The sequence below is a fragment of the Carassius auratus genome, chromosome 2 (genome assembly GCF_003368295.1).
Source record: "Carassius auratus strain Wakin chromosome 2, ASM336829v1, whole genome shotgun sequence".
NCBI classification, from domain to species: domain Eukaryota; kingdom Metazoa; phylum Chordata; class Actinopteri; order Cypriniformes; family Cyprinidae; genus Carassius; species Carassius auratus.
Window position 1 is genome coordinate 24,745,796 of NC_039244.1, and position 17,332 is coordinate 24,763,127.

The window sequence follows — 17,332 nt, forward strand, 5'->3', positions numbered from 1 at the left end:
GCTTGAACTCATAAAATGTGTTCCTTAAATCATTTCTAGCTTTATAATTTATAGTTATTGCAAAAAAAAAAAAAAAAAAAAAAAAAACACTAGATTCTTCCCCGAAGAAAACAAAACAAAAACAAATAAAAATATTTTCCAAATGCTTTTTTGGTATCCAATTTTCACTATAAGTAATTTCTTATTACCATGTTAATAGTGAGAACTGGTCCTTAAAGTGTTACTATTTTTAATATAAAGTAGTTATTATCAAACTGGGGTCAAAGTTGTACAGTGAGATCCAAGGACTCAAGTAATGGGAAGTATATATGAAGTAATGCACACTCACGGCAGTCCGCCTCATCTGACTTGTCTTTGCAGTCAGGGTCCCTGTCGCACCTCCAGGCCAGTTTCACACACTCTCCACTGCTGCAATGAAATTCTCCGGCACCGCACTGCAGTCTCCGGGTAGGGGGCGGGGCCGGACGTCCAGACCTGCCCCCACATCGCCCCGCCCATTCATCTGAGCCATCAGCGCAGTCAGGGTCGCCGTCACAGGTCCAGGGCTGTGGCACACACTCGGAGCTGTTACAGCGAAACTCGTGCGGCCCACAGGTTGGTGGAGAGCACTTCTCCTCATCGCTGCCGTCTCCACAGTCATCATCGCCATCACACACGTAGACCGGTGCTAAACATTTACGGTTACGACACTGGAACTCCCCCGCTGAGCCGGACCTGGCATCTGAGGATAAAAAACACAGACCTGATCAAGAAATGGCCAATTAGAGATGAGATTGTCCGAATGATGTGTAACAATCAGCCACACTTCCTGCATAGTGGTAGCTCTTTCAGAGTGTGCAAATAATATATATTTTATCAAGATTTTAACAGAAAGGTGATTTTGAATTCAACATCCATATCATTTAAAATGTTTTGAAAGTGAAATGTTATAGATTATTAATAATATATTGCACAATATAGGAATGGTTAAAAAAAAAAAAAAAACACACTTATACATGTATTAATTAGGTACTACCAGAGTCTTTTTTTAAACTAATGAATAACAGGTGACTAAAATATTTAATTCGATAGGCCAAAAACAAACTCGTTTTAAGTGCTGTGGGCCAAAAGTGTGTTAATATTTAAAAATTACATTATTTTTAATTCAATTTATGTCCTTTTAATAATACTACTAATAATACATAAGCTTCAATTATTTTTGTTTTTCCTTTGTGTGTTTGAGATATGGCATGGTGGGCATATCATAGGTCATCAAGGGCCAGCCATGGGCCCTAGTTGGGTATCTCTGCATTACATTTATCAAAAACGACTATAAAGGCATTTATTATGTTACAATGGTTACAGATTTTTATTTAAAATAAATGCTATTCTTTTGAACTTTCTGAAAAAAGTTTAATTTACCAAAAAAAAAAAAAAAAAAAAAAGATAAGGCAGAGCAACTGTTTTCTTCATTAAAAATTATAAGAAATGTTTTTTGAGCAGCAAATCATATTGGAATTATTTCTGAACGATCATGTGACACTGAAGATTGAAGTAATGATGCTGAAAATTCAGCTTTATCATTTGAAATTAATTACATTTTAAAAATATATTAAAATTTAAAAAAAAAAAAAATTAAAAAAAAAACATGTTAGCTGTATTTTTGGGACATTGGACTTTAGGATTAAAAAAAAATTAATCAGTATTATATGTGAACCTGGACCAAAAAAACTGTATAAAAAGTCGCTGGGGTATATTTTTAGCAATAGCCAAAATAATAATAAAATAAAAAAAAATACAAAACATTGTATGGGTCAAAATTATAGATTTTTTTTTAATGCCAAAAATCATTAGGGAATTAATTAAAGATCATTTTCCATTAAGATATTTTGTAAATTTCCTACTATAAATATATCAAAACCTAAGTTTTCCTGAGTAATATGCATTGCTAAGAATTCATTTGGACAAATTTAAAGGTGATTTTCTCAGTATTTAGAAAATTTTAGCACCCTCATTTTCCAGATATTCAAATAGTTGTATCTTAGCCAAATATTGTCCTATCCTAACAAACCATACAAATTTAAAGCTTGGTTATTCAGTTAAATCTCTTATTTAGTAAATCTCATTGAGAAATTGCCCATTAAGACTGGTTTTGTGGTCCATGGTCACATATTTGGTAGTATAATATATAAATTCTAAACTATAAACATGAAAGATTACGAGTGAACTAAAATATTGAGTTAGTGAAGCTAAGTTATGTTAGAGGAATGTGTATTTTATATTTTATTTGGTGAAATGATTTACTCCATTTGTACTGTAAGATGTTACTATCATCTCTGCCACATTTTTGGTTTCTAACAGGTTTAAAGAGGTTTTCATAAGCAGGCATTTCTCCTGTGTTTGTGGTGCAGACAGATAGCAGCTGAAGTGAGAGAGGGCGACGAAGTAAAGCACAGGGGCTCAGAAAAAGTTACCCGCTTGGTGTAAGAGGGGTAACAGAAACAGAGAGCAATCCTGTGAAACCCTGAATATCGAGCACGTCTCATTAAATGTTGGGTTGCTGATTTCAAGCTAGCTTTGAAAGCATAAGGTCCCACGCTCCCTGCAGTTAGAAGTTAAAAAGCTTCAATATATCAGTGAAAAACCAACTTATCACCAACCAAACCACCTACTCTGCCTTTTAAGGGTTCATATAATGCCATTTTTTTCTTTCTCTTTGGACTGTTATAAGCTCTTGGTGCATAATGAAGATCTGTAAAATTGCAAAGACCAAAGTCTCAAATCCAAAGAGATATTCAAGAGTCAACAACGCCTAGCTAAAATGGCTCATTTTAACACCCCTCCACATGTCTACTTCACAAAGTGGGAAGATTTACATAACACCGCCCAAATGTTCACACAAAGAAAGATGGCGTAACTTTTATTCTCTCTGTTGCCGCCGCAGTCATGTCGTGGAGACGCTGTGTTTCGTTGTGAAAGTGAAACTACTTTGTTTGGCCTTCCACATGACGACTCAACTAGAAATCAGTGGTTAGGTTGTATTTAAAAAACTTCCAGAACAGTTCGACCCAAATATTCAGATGTGTGCATCGCATTTTACGAAGGACGAGGACTGTATACTGGGAGAGTAGGCTACAATACGATGTTTGTTTCTATAAAGTGGGGCAATTCCAACTAACGCAAGATTTGATTAGTGTTGAGTAGCGCTTGTTGTTTGTCGCTTCTCTAATCACAAATGCAGACATGGTTTTATGTTTAAGCAGCAAGATACGCAGCGCAATGTGTAAGGAACATATGTTTTTTTTAAACCTTAAATCACTTAAACATATTGCATTACACCAAATATTCAATATAATGTTATTTTAGCAACGTCATATGACCCCTTAAATGAGAAGCTATTCATCAGATACAATATAGTTTATCTGAAAAACATTACGTTTTTTATATGCTTACTTTCCACTGGATCAAATTTGACCCAGGAATGTAAAAGGTTTTGGCAGTTTTTGAATGTATTAAAATGGGTATCTTTTTGTGTTATCCTTTCAGTAACACAGCAAACACACAACTAAACTGACAGCAGTGTAAAGGACAGTTCATAAAGCCTCTGATCATAGGGATGTGGATGTTTGCACCAATTTAAATTAATTGAAATTTTATATGGATTTCATTTGTATTTTTGGATTTCTGAAATGTATGCATTTTATCCCACAGTATAATCCTCTATTTGACACATGTACAAGAAGGTTGTGAATGATGTGCGCAGCTCCAGTAAAAAGGCCTCTGGTTTGAGATTAGCCTAGATTAAGTGCAGATTAATGCGTGGGAACAGGCAATTATCAGCATCGTGCCAAAACTCCCTCCATTTAGATGATTCATTTATTCCAGTCAGGAAGCAAAACCCCTACAGCACTTCAACATACAGTAGAAAAAAGTGACATATATTTCTCATGGCCTGACCTTGTTTCAGATAAGAATTTGCCTTATATGCCAGAACAAACAACATTTAACCCTTGCTTACATGAACTGATGTTACAGTGTCACAGTGTCAAAGGGGGAGTGAGGTGGGTGGTCTGGCTCAAGTGTTTTGGACCATGGCAGTAGGGCTGGGGTATAACGATGAGGCACTGAAGGACTTGTTTAATCACTGCCTGGATGACCCTTTGCCTCAATGGGAGATGAAGGGGCTGGAGATCCTGGACCTTTGGGGCTTCACCAATTACCTACACCATCGTAGTCAATGGGATACACCAGCCACAGCCATCTCTCCAGACACGATTGCCGACTCTACGCTTGTGTTTCTAGAGAAGATGGCCGTCCGCCCAGCTTCACTGCCCAAGATGGCCGCCAGCCCAGCGACTTTCCAGAGTCGAGTCAGGTCTCCATTGACCGTCCAGAGTCAGGTCAAGTCACCATTAACACCCATGAGTCAAGTAAAACCACAGTTAAACCTCACAAGTCAAGTCACCGTTGATCTCCGTGAACAGGGTCAAGTCACAGTTGGTCTTTATGAGCCCAGTCAAATTGTTACCGTTCTTCCAGAGCTTCATGACATCTCAGTAGATCTTCCAGAGCTTCGTCATACTACAACAGATTATCCAGAGCCTGGTCACGTCTCCGTTGAACTTCCAGAGCCTTGTCACATCCTGTCTGTTGCACCCAGCAATGTTCTCGCAGCCTGTTGTATTGCTGTCAAGGAGACTGTTACGGCTGTGGAACCTCCAGAGGTGGCGGCAACTAATGCAGAACCTTCAGAGGCCATCTACTGGTGGGCTCCAACATCACCTGCTCCGCCCTGGTGGGCTTCTGTCCCATTTGCTCGACTGTGGTGGTCCTCTGCTCCAACCTGGTGGGCTTCTGTCTCGTCTGCTCAACTGTGGTGGTCCTCTGCTCCGCCCTGGTGGGCTTCTGTCTCATCTGCTCGGCTGGAGTGTTCCTCTGCGCTGCCCTGGTTTCCTGCTCTGTCGGCACTGCCCTGGCCCCCTGAACTGTCTGATCCACCCTGGCGATCTGCTAAGCCATCACTTCCTGTCCCGGTTCCCCTCTATGGACCTGGCCCTCCGTCACTCACCCTGATCCTCCACCATTCCACCTTCCTCCTGGTCTCTTTGTTTTGTTTTTGTTGTCTCTTCACTTACTGTCCCTGTTCCCCTTCATGGAACTGGCCCTCCGTCCCACCCCCAGATCCTCCACCATTCCACCTCCCTCCTGGTCTCTTTGGTTTGTTTTTTGTGTTTTCAGAGGAAAACTGCTTAAAGGGGGGATACTTCCTACTTCCGCTCAATTTCATTTCGCTTCTGTACTCAGTCTGATACAGCGTCAGAGCTTTCTGTTTGCCACCGGTCTGGAAACAGCCAGTCCAATCAACGAGCAGAGGGCGGGCTGAAAGCCGTGACGTAGATGCTAAGCACCGAGTTTTAAATTGTAGGTTAGAGAAAACGAAATCCGAAACGACCCCGGAAATGGGAAACGAGACACGGGATGCAATTCGCTCTGTTATGGAGAACATTCAACTCTTTTTCAAACTGAAGCCAGAACAAGAAGAGTGTTTAACAACAGGTTTACAGTGGAAGTTCAATCATAGATTTGAGTTCGATGCATGATGTCTGTGCTTCGATGCGGCTGTACTGGCGCATAACATAACTAAACGTATCTGATTGGCTTACGGGTAACCAATGATTTTAAACTTCAGACAAGCGCCCCCTAGCGAGAGAGAAAACACTTCTCTATTATGCCATTCCAGACTCAGAAGCAAAGTGAAGTAGCAGAAGTAGCCTGGTATTACCAGGCTAAGTTTGACCCAGTACCCAGCTTCTGATTAGTAGTGGTGAAGCTGTGGGCCATGGCCAGCCTGGGGGAGAGAGGTATGGTGGCATGCCTTATACTGTATGCTGTCAAATTAGAGCATATGACTTTATTAGTAGACTTTAGAGTATAGCAAGCTAGCATACTGCTACACTTGTTCCATTACATAATACTGTATGTATACTTTTATCAATGAAACCTTGCATGTAATAATTGGATGAGCTACTACATTTACCAAAATCTTCAGTATACAATAACCATGTTGTTTAAAATACTGTATTCCACAATGCATTGCACTTGACCTTGCATTTCCTTTCTGATGAATGAGTAGCATTTATTACTGTTTGGAATGACTATTGTTGCATGCTATTTTCAATAATACACTACTGTTGGTTCAAATATTTTAAAATAATTTACTATTTATTAATTATTAGTTATTAATACTTGCTGATTTTTATTTAGTAAGGATGTATACAATTTATTAAAACTGACAGTAAAGACATTTATAATGTCAAACAAAAAATGCAGTATGAAAACTTTCTATTTACCAAATTATCCTGAAAAAGAATATCACAGTCTGCTCAAAAATATCAAGCAGCACATATTAATAATAATAATAATAATAATAATAAATGTTTCACTATGAATTACCATTGTGTACGAAATGTGGTATAAAAATAAACTTGCCTTGCCTTGCCTATATTAATAATTTCTGAAGGCTCATGTGACACTGAAAATTCAGGTTTGCCATCATGGGGAATAAATTAAAATATGTATATTTTAGATTAAAATAGAATTGCATGACTGTACTTTTCAAAATAAACTCAAATAATTCTCCTTTGAAAATGTCTAAACCCAAACATTTTGAACTTTAGTGTATAATAAGCAGTATTTAGTTTACACTATGCAGAATGCAATGAGAAGTACAAGAGTATTCTAATATATCTATTGTGTTTTTGAACAGTTAATAGATCAGGTACAGAAGCTGAACACTGATGTTTGTCAGTAAACAGTAATTAGCATAACACATAGCCAGATTTGAAATGCTGAGCGGCATGTTGCATGTGATTTTAAATGATGAGCAATTTGAGCTTCTAGAAGGGCTGATAATCAAACCTGCTCAGGAGAATCATGCATAATTCAATACAGGGAAGACTCAATTAACCACATGCCAAAGAGAGATTGACTTCAATAAGTTACCCACTGCTTGCCAACACTGGTGATTAGGAGGGATCTGAGGAAAGAAACACTGTTCCAGCATATTGTGTTTTTGATCAATGACTTGACACTTATTCATCTTCAAATTCTTGCAAGCATGTATGAGTTTCCCACCATATATATATATATATATATATATATATATATATATATATATATATATATATATATATATATATATATATAGAGAGAGAGAGAGAGAGAGAGAGAGAGAGAGAGAGAAAGAGAGAGAGAGAGAGAGAAATGTTGATCAACAAACAATAGCTAGTAGACTTTGAAAAAATGCTATACTATGGAATGCTAAACTATGGAAGTCAATGGCTAGCAGCTAGTCTTATCTTAATCATCTCTTATCTGTATCATCTAAATATCTTCTTTGGGTGAACTATCCATTTAATATTCTACAGTGGACAAAAAGATAAAAATTCTGAAGACAATTGTAAAAACAAAATAAATCTACAAATAAAACAACAAATTTTAAACATAATGGAAAATGTAAAAGCAAAATAAGTCTGAAAACACAAAAAAAAAAAAAAGATTTGGTTGATCAAAATGTTATTTTGGCATACACATTATACCAAGTCCAAATCCACTTTATAGGTTTCCTCTAAAAACCAGAAAAGCTCAATGTTTTATAGCAATATTTTAACATATTTTCGGATAGTTTCTGTGAAATAGTATAAAAACACAGATCCTCCATAGTGAACATATACTGTACATTCAAAAATTAGAAACAATCAAAAGCTTGTCTGACAAAATGGTAAACATTAACACCTGTGGATTATTAAAGTATGCAATTTCGTTTCAGCCTTTATGTGAAAGCATTGTGAAGGCAGTACTGAGTAACATATGCGTTCACTGAGATGAGACATATCCCGTCTGATCATCATGGCAGTGAATTCAAGTTATGAGGCCTTCAGTGGGGGATAATTAGAGGTGTATTACACTCACAGACCTGGCAGAGCAAGGCAGGAAATCAATTATCATCAGGGCCCGGGTGAAATATCATTTCGAGCCAGGGCTCCGGTTGTCCTGGCTCAATACTGTGACATTGGCACAGATGTACTGATCAAGAGTCTGAGCGGTACGAGATTGTCTGGACTCTCGGTTTATAGCTTGATGAAAATAGTATCATGAGATTTTAATTTCTCAGATGGTATAACAAAGGATCTGGAACATTAGTTTGGGTTTTAATTCGTTTTTTAAACAAATATATATGAAATAAAATCTGTGGCACCTTTTCAAGTTAATTATAAAAGCAAACTTTTATTTAAATGGCCTTTCTTTAAAAACACATTGATGCGTTTTTAAATAATTTGCCTTAAATATTTAGAGTGTGTCAGCAGAAGTGACCTGCAGGTTAATTACAATTAACAGATCTAGACTAGCAATAAGGAAATCCTTGTCCTTTAAAAAGACCAGATCATAATCAGAAATGAACTAGTCAAATTAATTAAAACAAAGGCAGATAGGAAAAATATAATTATGTAAACTTAAGATAACCCAAGAAAATATAATAAACTACTGTTATGTAATTTCTGGAAGTCCATTTAAATAAAGGCTTGACTGTAATGTGTTATTAAAATAACTCATGATATTTTTTTTCACATTTTATAGATAAGGTTGTCGTTAACAAACAAAAATCTATATATTTGTAACAGTTTTTTAAAATGTAAGTTTATGTTAGTTAATAAAATACAGCTGTTCATTGTTTTAATATATTTTTTTATTTTTATTACTTTAATAATGCATTAGCAAATGAAAAAGTTATAAATGCTTTAGATGTGTTTTTTAATTTACATTAAGTTCATGTTAACAAATGTTAACAAATGAAACCTTATTGTAAAGCGTTACCACATTTTAGACAGTCTATATATATATATATATATACATAGAGAGAGAGAGAGAGTGGGAGAGAGAAAGATTTTGTATAGTACATACATTATATTTCATTTAGTATTTTTTTAAATTGTCTTATCATCATTATTATGTGTGAGTAGCTCAAAACGATCATATTTTTCACCTTCAAAACTATTCTTTATTTTAACCGAGCGCCAACCTCTCACTCTATCTCATTAAGCCAACAAGGAAGTGACTAAAACTGTAATTCATCGACTGGCCGCTTGAGGCTGGCTGCAAAAGAGAGTCAGTCCCATAGACTCCCCATGTTAAAATGCCCAACTTTACAGCAGAAAAAAACATGTTTACAGCCTGGTGCAAAAAATGATTTTGGTCTATATAGCTAATTTTGCCCTTCATGACAACTGTGAGGGGGGTGAAATTTTTATAACTCATCCGTTTAAATTATATTAAGACTTAAAGTTCTGCATAATAAAGGGCGTGGCCACTTGAGTGACATGTGGTTTGTTGCTGCTGACAGTGCTGTCGCTCTAGGTGGGCGTGGCTTCAGCAACTAGCTCCCGCCTTTTTGCCCATTTTCGATTGTCCAGGAGAGTCGCGCGGTGATGCACTGCCAAGATGGCGACGACTCGCTCTGCACAATTTAAGCTTCAAAAACACACTTCAGGAGTCTACGGTTGACGTCACGGACACTACCTCCATGTTTTTATACAGTATGATTTTAACCGTCAGAATTAAAAGATAGCGAGAGATTGGGGTAAACTGATGGAGAGTGAGATGCCGTGAAGACAGACACTGTAGAGATAATATTACAAAGAGGAAGGGAAGGGGAAGCTAGAGAAAGAGTCAATATTCACAGCATTTTAAAAGTAGGGCAGCAGGATTTACAGCGGGGGTCTGTGAGGATGTCTGATTGGACGAGGTAAAACAACCGTGTTTAATAAGCAGAGCTGAAGCACCTCCCACCAGAAGTGTTGAAACATTTAAAGATCATGGCACATGGATTAGCGCTGCCACTAACGTCAGTAACTAAGACAATTTATCAAGGACACCTTGGCATCAATGTCAAGGACATGCTCTGCTAATCCTTAAGTTTAAAGGCATTTAGCAAATTAGCATTCAGTTTAAGCTTTATATACAGTAGCAAATAGTTCTTGGACACCTAAACTACTTAAAAAAAATTATTATTAAAGTATTAATATAAATGCATATGCAAACAAATATTATATATATACAAAAAAAGAATGTATATATATATATATATATATAGCCTATTCTTTTTTTTCTTCCTTAGAACTAACTTTTGAGCAATTCTACTAATTTTCATTTAGAATACAGCATTAACAATGAACTTCATCAATGTACATTATTCTAAAGAGTATATATCATTTTTCTAATAATACATTAGTTTATTGACTAATTCTCAACATTTACTTGTTATTTATTAATGTGCATACTAGCATATTGGCTGTTTATTAGTACTTATAAAGCACATATTAATGTCTTATTCTTAGGGATGTAATGATTCACTCAACTCATGATGTTATAGATACAGACGGTTGAATTTATGAAATTATGAATTGAAGTTCTACATCCTTCCTAATAAACATACAGAGCCGGAAAGGATGACAAAATGGCTACAAGCAATAAGTTGTTAGGATAATCAAGGGAAGTTGTGGAATCCCAAGACTAAGCATGTGTATGTGTGCAGTCGGCATTTCATCACAGACAGGCTATATTAACATCGTGTTCATTATTAACGTTATCAAAACTATGTAAAGTTGTTTCAGAAAGTGGCATGCATATATAATTAGCCTTATCATTCTACCTGAAGCAAAGCTATGTAACATTAGACTAGTGTTGAACATAAACCCACTTACAAAAAGCGTGTGGACACGTAACAACTTAGTTTGTGTCAGAACTTTTAAATATTCATTCACCCCTTCTGTGTTTGCGAAACGATTGAAATCACGGAATCCAGTCAAAAATAGAGCCATGTGCATAATTTTTTATTTATATTTGAAAGACAAATTTTAAAAAGAAAAGATGTCCTTTAATGATTGCTTAGACAAAATATTACACATTTCTTTGTGAAATTTAAATGTGTCGAATAACAAAACTAAATTGACATTTTAAAATGAACCCCAAACCAAATAAATAAATTCCATGAAACCAAAACAGCAGATGGACTAAATTAAAATGCAAATTCACTCTCTGATAGCAGGTGGCGCTTATGGAACAGCAGTGAGACAGCGTTTCCTTGGTTAAACAACTTAAATATCCATTACACAGGGCCAAATATTTGAAAGGATAGTCTGTGAGCAAATTGAATTCTTCTTTAAGGAGAATAATTTATTCTCTGATTTTCAGCATGCATGTCAGGAAGGACATTCAATTGGGAACTGCATTAACACAAATGACAGATGATTGCTTAGCACAGATTGATAACAATAACTAAGTAGTATTGTTAGATTTTAGTTCAGCTTTTGATGTATTGAATTATAAATCAAGGAAGCTGTTTAGGACCATTGTTATTTTCTATTTTTACCAATGATCTTCCCCCGTGTCACCAAGCTTGGCCCCCCTTTTTTTCAACTGGTTTTATTTGATCGAATTGTCCGAAAGAACCGGTCACTTGAGCACCTGCTCCATTGCCCCTTAAGTGCCCTTTTGTCAAAGCAAAATTTCCTCGATTTTTTTTTGTGATAACATTCCCTTTTATGAATGCCTGCCCACACCCAATCATAATATTAGTACAATTTATTAATAATAATATAGCCGTAAATAAAATGACCAACATGACGATCTCATGACCTCATCCGACCGGGACGATTGCTCACGAGCATTTATTAATTGCTAAAGGACATTTTCAACACTGTGGCAGCTGGTAAGTGGTGTTTCATTCTCAGCTAAGTGATTTTGATGTTTATTTACTTATTATTATTTTACAAGAACGATGTGATGTGAGAACATGCAGATACGTTGTTTATATTGCTGTGTGTAGACTGTAGTGTACAAGTAACACTAGCGTGCTGTTTGAGGGAGAAAAGTTTCACAGGCATCAAGGGGTCTGGTCTTTTTTATGTTATTTGACTAAACTATTATTATATTACAGTACTTATTTATTTTTTAACACATAGAGTGCCTAAAAAATAATTATCACAACACTGGTAAGGATTATTCAGATTTTCTTATTCTCTGAATTATCATTATAAAAATAAAAACAATTCAGAAATGAATTAAAATATAATTATATTTTAAATGTGACGCAAATATATATTTTTTCTACAATAGCAACAGTGTTTACCACAGCAAGACCACTTTAGCCTGTAAACTCAATAATATCTCACTGGAAATAAATGTAAAAATATTAATGTAAAAAAAAAAAAAAAAAAAAAAACATCAAAGACATCAAAGTGCAGTGTGTAGGATATGAATAACAAATGTAGCCTGTCACTTGTTTACATTGCAAAGGTGTTCGATTTTAGACAACAACTACAAAAGTAATAAAAATATTAATCACTATATTCCAGTGTATCATTTTTTTAATGTTTTGAATCAATATTTAAAGTGGACTTATTAATTAGGTGCAAGAGTAGTAGTGATGGTTAAAATAATAGATTAATGCTGAAATAGTAAATTGAGCCTAGTTCCTAGATGGACAGAGAGTGGAAAGTAATAGATCAAATGAGGAGATGTAGATAGAGGAAGAAAAAGAGGAAAATGTAGAGGCACAAGAAAGAGAGCAGGGAAAGGCAAGCCAGGAGACAGAGGCTGGTGAGAAAGAGGAAAATGTAGAGGCACAAGTGTTTTCTATAGTTTTTACTATAACAGCTGTTCTTAATTATTCTGTAGAACAGAGAAGAAAAAGCCATCAGGTTGGGACAATTTAAGACATTTCAGTTTCTAATCCCAGAGCTATTATTATTTTAAACTTAAAATTGTCTTCCTTTATTGTTTCTTTTTCAAAACTGCATCAAAGCATTTGTAAAATATATTGCTGTATTGATATTTTGAGCAGCGCCATTTAAAGCCTTGTTCCATGTGCCCCTTTTATACTTTGAGCATCTGCCCCTCCAAAGGTCTCTGCACGGCCCTGTTCAGAGGGACTATCAGCCACATTAAAAAAGTTAACCGCTTAAGTCATTTGTGGATTAATGCGTATTGGTGACACGAACCATTTAAAGCGCCAACCCTTTAAAGTTTGAGCATATTTTTTGCAAACTGCAATTGATTAATTAAAAACAAAGTAGTTGATATGCTGTGTTGTTTTTGTTGTTTAGTAGCAGTAATATGCAGTTATTAGCCGTGTCCACTGTATTTTTTGTTGGTTTTCATGAGACCCCCCTTGAAATGACCAGGACCCCCCATTGCCCCCCCCAATCAAAATTGTCTGCAGCCGCCATTGATTGCTTAACACTCATTAAAGGGAGAGTTCACCCAAAAATGAAAATTACCCATGATTTACTCATCCTCAAACCATCCTTTGTGTATATGGCTTTCTTCTGTCAGATGAATACAATTCACAACAGACAGGTTTGTTCAAACTCAGAAAAACTCATTGTAAATTTAATAATTACACACCGGAGCAGAAAACAAATGCTCTATTTAATACTTAATTGTAATTTTTTTGTACTTAAATTGTCCAATCATTGTAATTGTCCAGTACTAGAGAGTTTCAAAGACAGAATATACACATAACAAGACAACAGTGTGCTCAGGACTAGGTCTCTTTCCACTTTGTGCCTTATATTGAGTCACGACTACAGCATCAGGGTGAAAGTCAGTTTAAACTATCACCTCAGCCTTGAACAAAACTCCCTGCGGAGAATCAAACAAACAGTCTGGGGGAAAGACAGCAGACTTACCTGCTACACAATCTACTTCATCTTCACCATTTTCACAGTCTCTTTCGCCGTCACACCGCCAGGACAGTGACACACACTTCCCTCCGCAGTCAAACTTCTCTGGAGGACACGTCTGTTTGACTGCTGTGGAACAGAAACAAATGTTTGAACATGTCAGCCTGAAACCTGTGGCAAGTAAACCAACGGGCATAGACTCATTTTGTTGATCTCCCTTTGTTCCTCAGATCTGTGCAGCCTGTGAGAAATCGCAAATATGATAATAACACACAGGACACCTCTAAACTACATTTTTGAATGCAATTTTCAGCATGTTTTTCAAGTCTATTTATACTCTCAGGAGCTTTTCCAGCTGCTGATACATACTAGAATGAGGTAAAGTTTTGGGGCAAGTTTTAGTAGTGTGACAGTAGGATTTCCATTCAATGTTGTTGTGCCAAATATCATGTTTTTTAAGGACAGGGTAAGCAATTTTGGAGAGGCTAGCAATAGAAAGTTAGCTTTTGAAAGAATAAGATCCCATACTCCCTGCAAATAACTTTCCAAAGCCACGCCTCCTCCAAAACACATGAACTCGCACAGGCTGAGCAGATGCTAACCACGGGCACAATGACGGATGAACATTTTACAGTACAAAGCGCATTACATAATATTACAATAATATTACAATATTAACACATTCCTTACTCGCTCGGTCTGCAATAACGTAATGGAACACGCTGATGATGTGGACAGCCTATCATAGCCCTTGGACCAAGGGAAATAATTGGAAAAACATTTTATGGTCTTTTATTAGTTTGTGGATTTGCTTGAGCTGAAAAGAACTACTGAACATAAATAAAATGTGCAAAAGGATTTTGAAAAAATACCCTTAGAAAGAGCTACTGCATTCAAACTGACTCAAATGATTCACGAACCCGCTACGAACTCTCGAATTGATTCAAATGATCTGCGAAGCCGCTCCGAACTCCCGAACTGATTCAAATGATTTGCGATCCCCAAATTGACTCAATGATTCGCGAACCCGCTGTCTATGCTCCGAACTCCCGAACTGACTCAAATTATTCACGATCCCGCTCCGAACTCCCGATCTGACTCAAATGATTCAGGAACCCGCTCCGAACTCCCGAACTGGTTCAAATGATTCACGCTCCATACTCCGAACTAGGAAGAATTAGGAAGCGTGCATTGTGAAGGGTATTCTGAAAAGCGGCAGCGCAGGCAAATGATTAAAACCTCTATTAAAGCAGATGTCCAAATGAAAGTACTGGTACTCTAAAAGCACGTTCTGGGCGCACGGAGAGGTGGCAGTATGCTCAAGAGCTATATTTGGAAGTGCCGGTACTGAGTACCAGTGCGTACCGGTCCACTTAAAGCCCTGGGTCTAACTCAATCTTACCTAATGGTATTGTCACATGGCACAGCTGATTGGTTCTGTCCTGTATTAGTAGCCAAAGTTCAGAACTGCAAAATCAACATCTAAGACAAGTGAATGATCTTCTAATCCATCACTGTGAGTATTGCATGGTCTTCCCAACTGAATAAAAAAAATTAGCAGCAATAATTAAGTTAACAAAGTATCATGTTAGCAGTTTGCATTGTATGCAGGAGCGATTATTAAGCATATTAGCAGCAGAATTTAGCATCTGTGTTAGATGGAGAAAAATGCAGTTTAGAAAATATTAGGGATTTCTAATATGCCAATATTGCATCATAACACTACAGAGACCTGAGGAGGAACAGCGGGGATTAAAGTCCAAAAAAAAACTGACTTGAAATAACCTAACAAATCAAATCAGGTGCTAAAGCGAAACATCCAAGACAGGTTTTTCAAAGCCATGAAAAGAATGAAAGGAAAGAGTAAAGATATAAGGTAGCAAGTGTTAGACATGTGTTTCAAATAAATGTTACAGCATGCTGCTGCTGCTGTTGTTCTTTCTATAAGCAAATTGAATGTAAACATGCGCAAGTGGGGGTGTTGGAATATTTGAAACAGTATACCATTGCTCAGCCTTTTCAAACTTCTTTTTGCAACCAATTAAAAAGCTTAAATGAACATCGTTTGAAGTATGTAGGGTTCTTTACAGTTAGTTCTGAGTGAAATGCATTATGGGTAGTGTATTTCGGAGAAATGTGCTTGTGCGACGTGTGCTCTCGTTGTGCCATATAATTAAGAAAACCAAGAAAGAACATTTATATTCTGCTTCTCTTTCAGTTCATTCAGGTCAGTCTACCCAAGGGTTTTTGTGTACTGTAACGTTGACAACTTTATCTTCACAACATTTACATTTAGTAATTTTGCTGAGCCTGTGGCTGTTCTGTATGCAAGTATCAATGTCTTCAACTTTATGCAAGCCGCAACTGATAGCCAATGCAAAGAGATAAAGAGAGGTGTAACATGGGCTCTTTTGGGCTCGTTGAAGACCAGTCGTGCCGCTGCATTCTGAATCTTTGCAGAGGTATGACTGTGCTTGATGGAAGTCCAGCCAGAAGAGCATCACAGTAGTCCAACACAAGAGAGGAAAATGACATGCATCAGCTAACTTTGTCCGTCTCATCATTGCTCAAACCTGAATTAGCAAGCTGTTACGCTGCTGCTGGGACTGACGAGGTGGAGAAAGTACAGCAGTTATCAAATTACTAAATTATTATATTTTCTCAGGTGGGTGCGGGGGTCTTACCTATTGTATTGCAATATCTATCACTTTGTCAATAAAACATTGCACATAGTGCCTGTCTAATTAGAGTTAAGCCAGTCGGCATGGTAGCCCGGACTCACATAGTCATAGGCCACTAGTGTTAAGCCAGTCAGCGTGGTAGCCAAGGCTCACATAGTTATAATACATTTGGTTCACATGGCTCATTGGAGCAGCAGCAATACATCTTCTTGTTTTGGATTTTATTGTCCCTTCCATGTCTTCTGACTTGTGGGGGGTTATTTCATGTATGTTATATTTGCCTAATAATTTTAGTTGCAGAAAAACACTGCTACGATTGTAACAAAAATTATAATATCTTATATGTAAAAAGGTGATGGGATACTGTACCCCAGAGGGTGAGTAAATAATGACATCATAATGTTTGTGTGAACTCTCTTTAAGTGAACGGGGTCAGGGGGTTGATCAGCGAGTCTGTGGCCCCTATTTTATCAGATCTGTCCCCCTCTCCTCCACAGTCACATCCAGTCTGCTCTATTTGGCAGGCTGTCTGTTGATATTAGATCACAGTTTGAGAGGTATCAGAAATACAGGCCTGGAGAGCCGCCACAGTCAATGAGTCTGCCAGAGCCATTCGACTGGCCTTACATCATGAAAGAATTCAAAATGGCCCAACAAGTTATACCAATTAGCCTGGCCAAGGACGTGCTGTATAAACTATCTAGAAATGTGGAGAAAGAGAAGCTCTGTTTACGCTGTCATTTTTTTTTTTTTTCAATGTGCTCTTGAGTGAATTTATTATTCATCACTGGATCGGTTTAATCATTTAAATGAGTGATGTGATTTCTACATTAATGCAGCACTTGTTGAACCTTCAGTATCATTCATACTGTCATTTATTTTCCTGACTTTATTATTTTATTGCATTCAAGTCAGCCTGGCTATGAAATA

The 17,332-nt window shown here is 36.9% G+C and overlaps 1 protein-coding gene across 2 annotated transcripts in view; it reads right to left on the reverse strand.

Moving 5' to 3' along the window:
- The window catches only part of LOC113038149 (low-density lipoprotein receptor-related protein 8-like), a 79,888-nt gene that overhangs the window by 34,789 nt on the left and 27,767 nt on the right, over positions 1-17,332 (reverse strand). For both annotated transcript variants that reach the window (XM_026195384.1, XM_026195378.1), the window contains exons 4-5: positions 13,728-13,850; positions 329-721 (exon numbers count right to left, since the gene is read on the reverse strand). In XM_026195384.1, the coding sequence (XP_026051169.1) occupies positions 329-721; positions 13,728-13,850 (516 nt within the window). The remainder of the gene's footprint in view (positions 1-328; positions 722-13,727; positions 13,851-17,332) is intronic.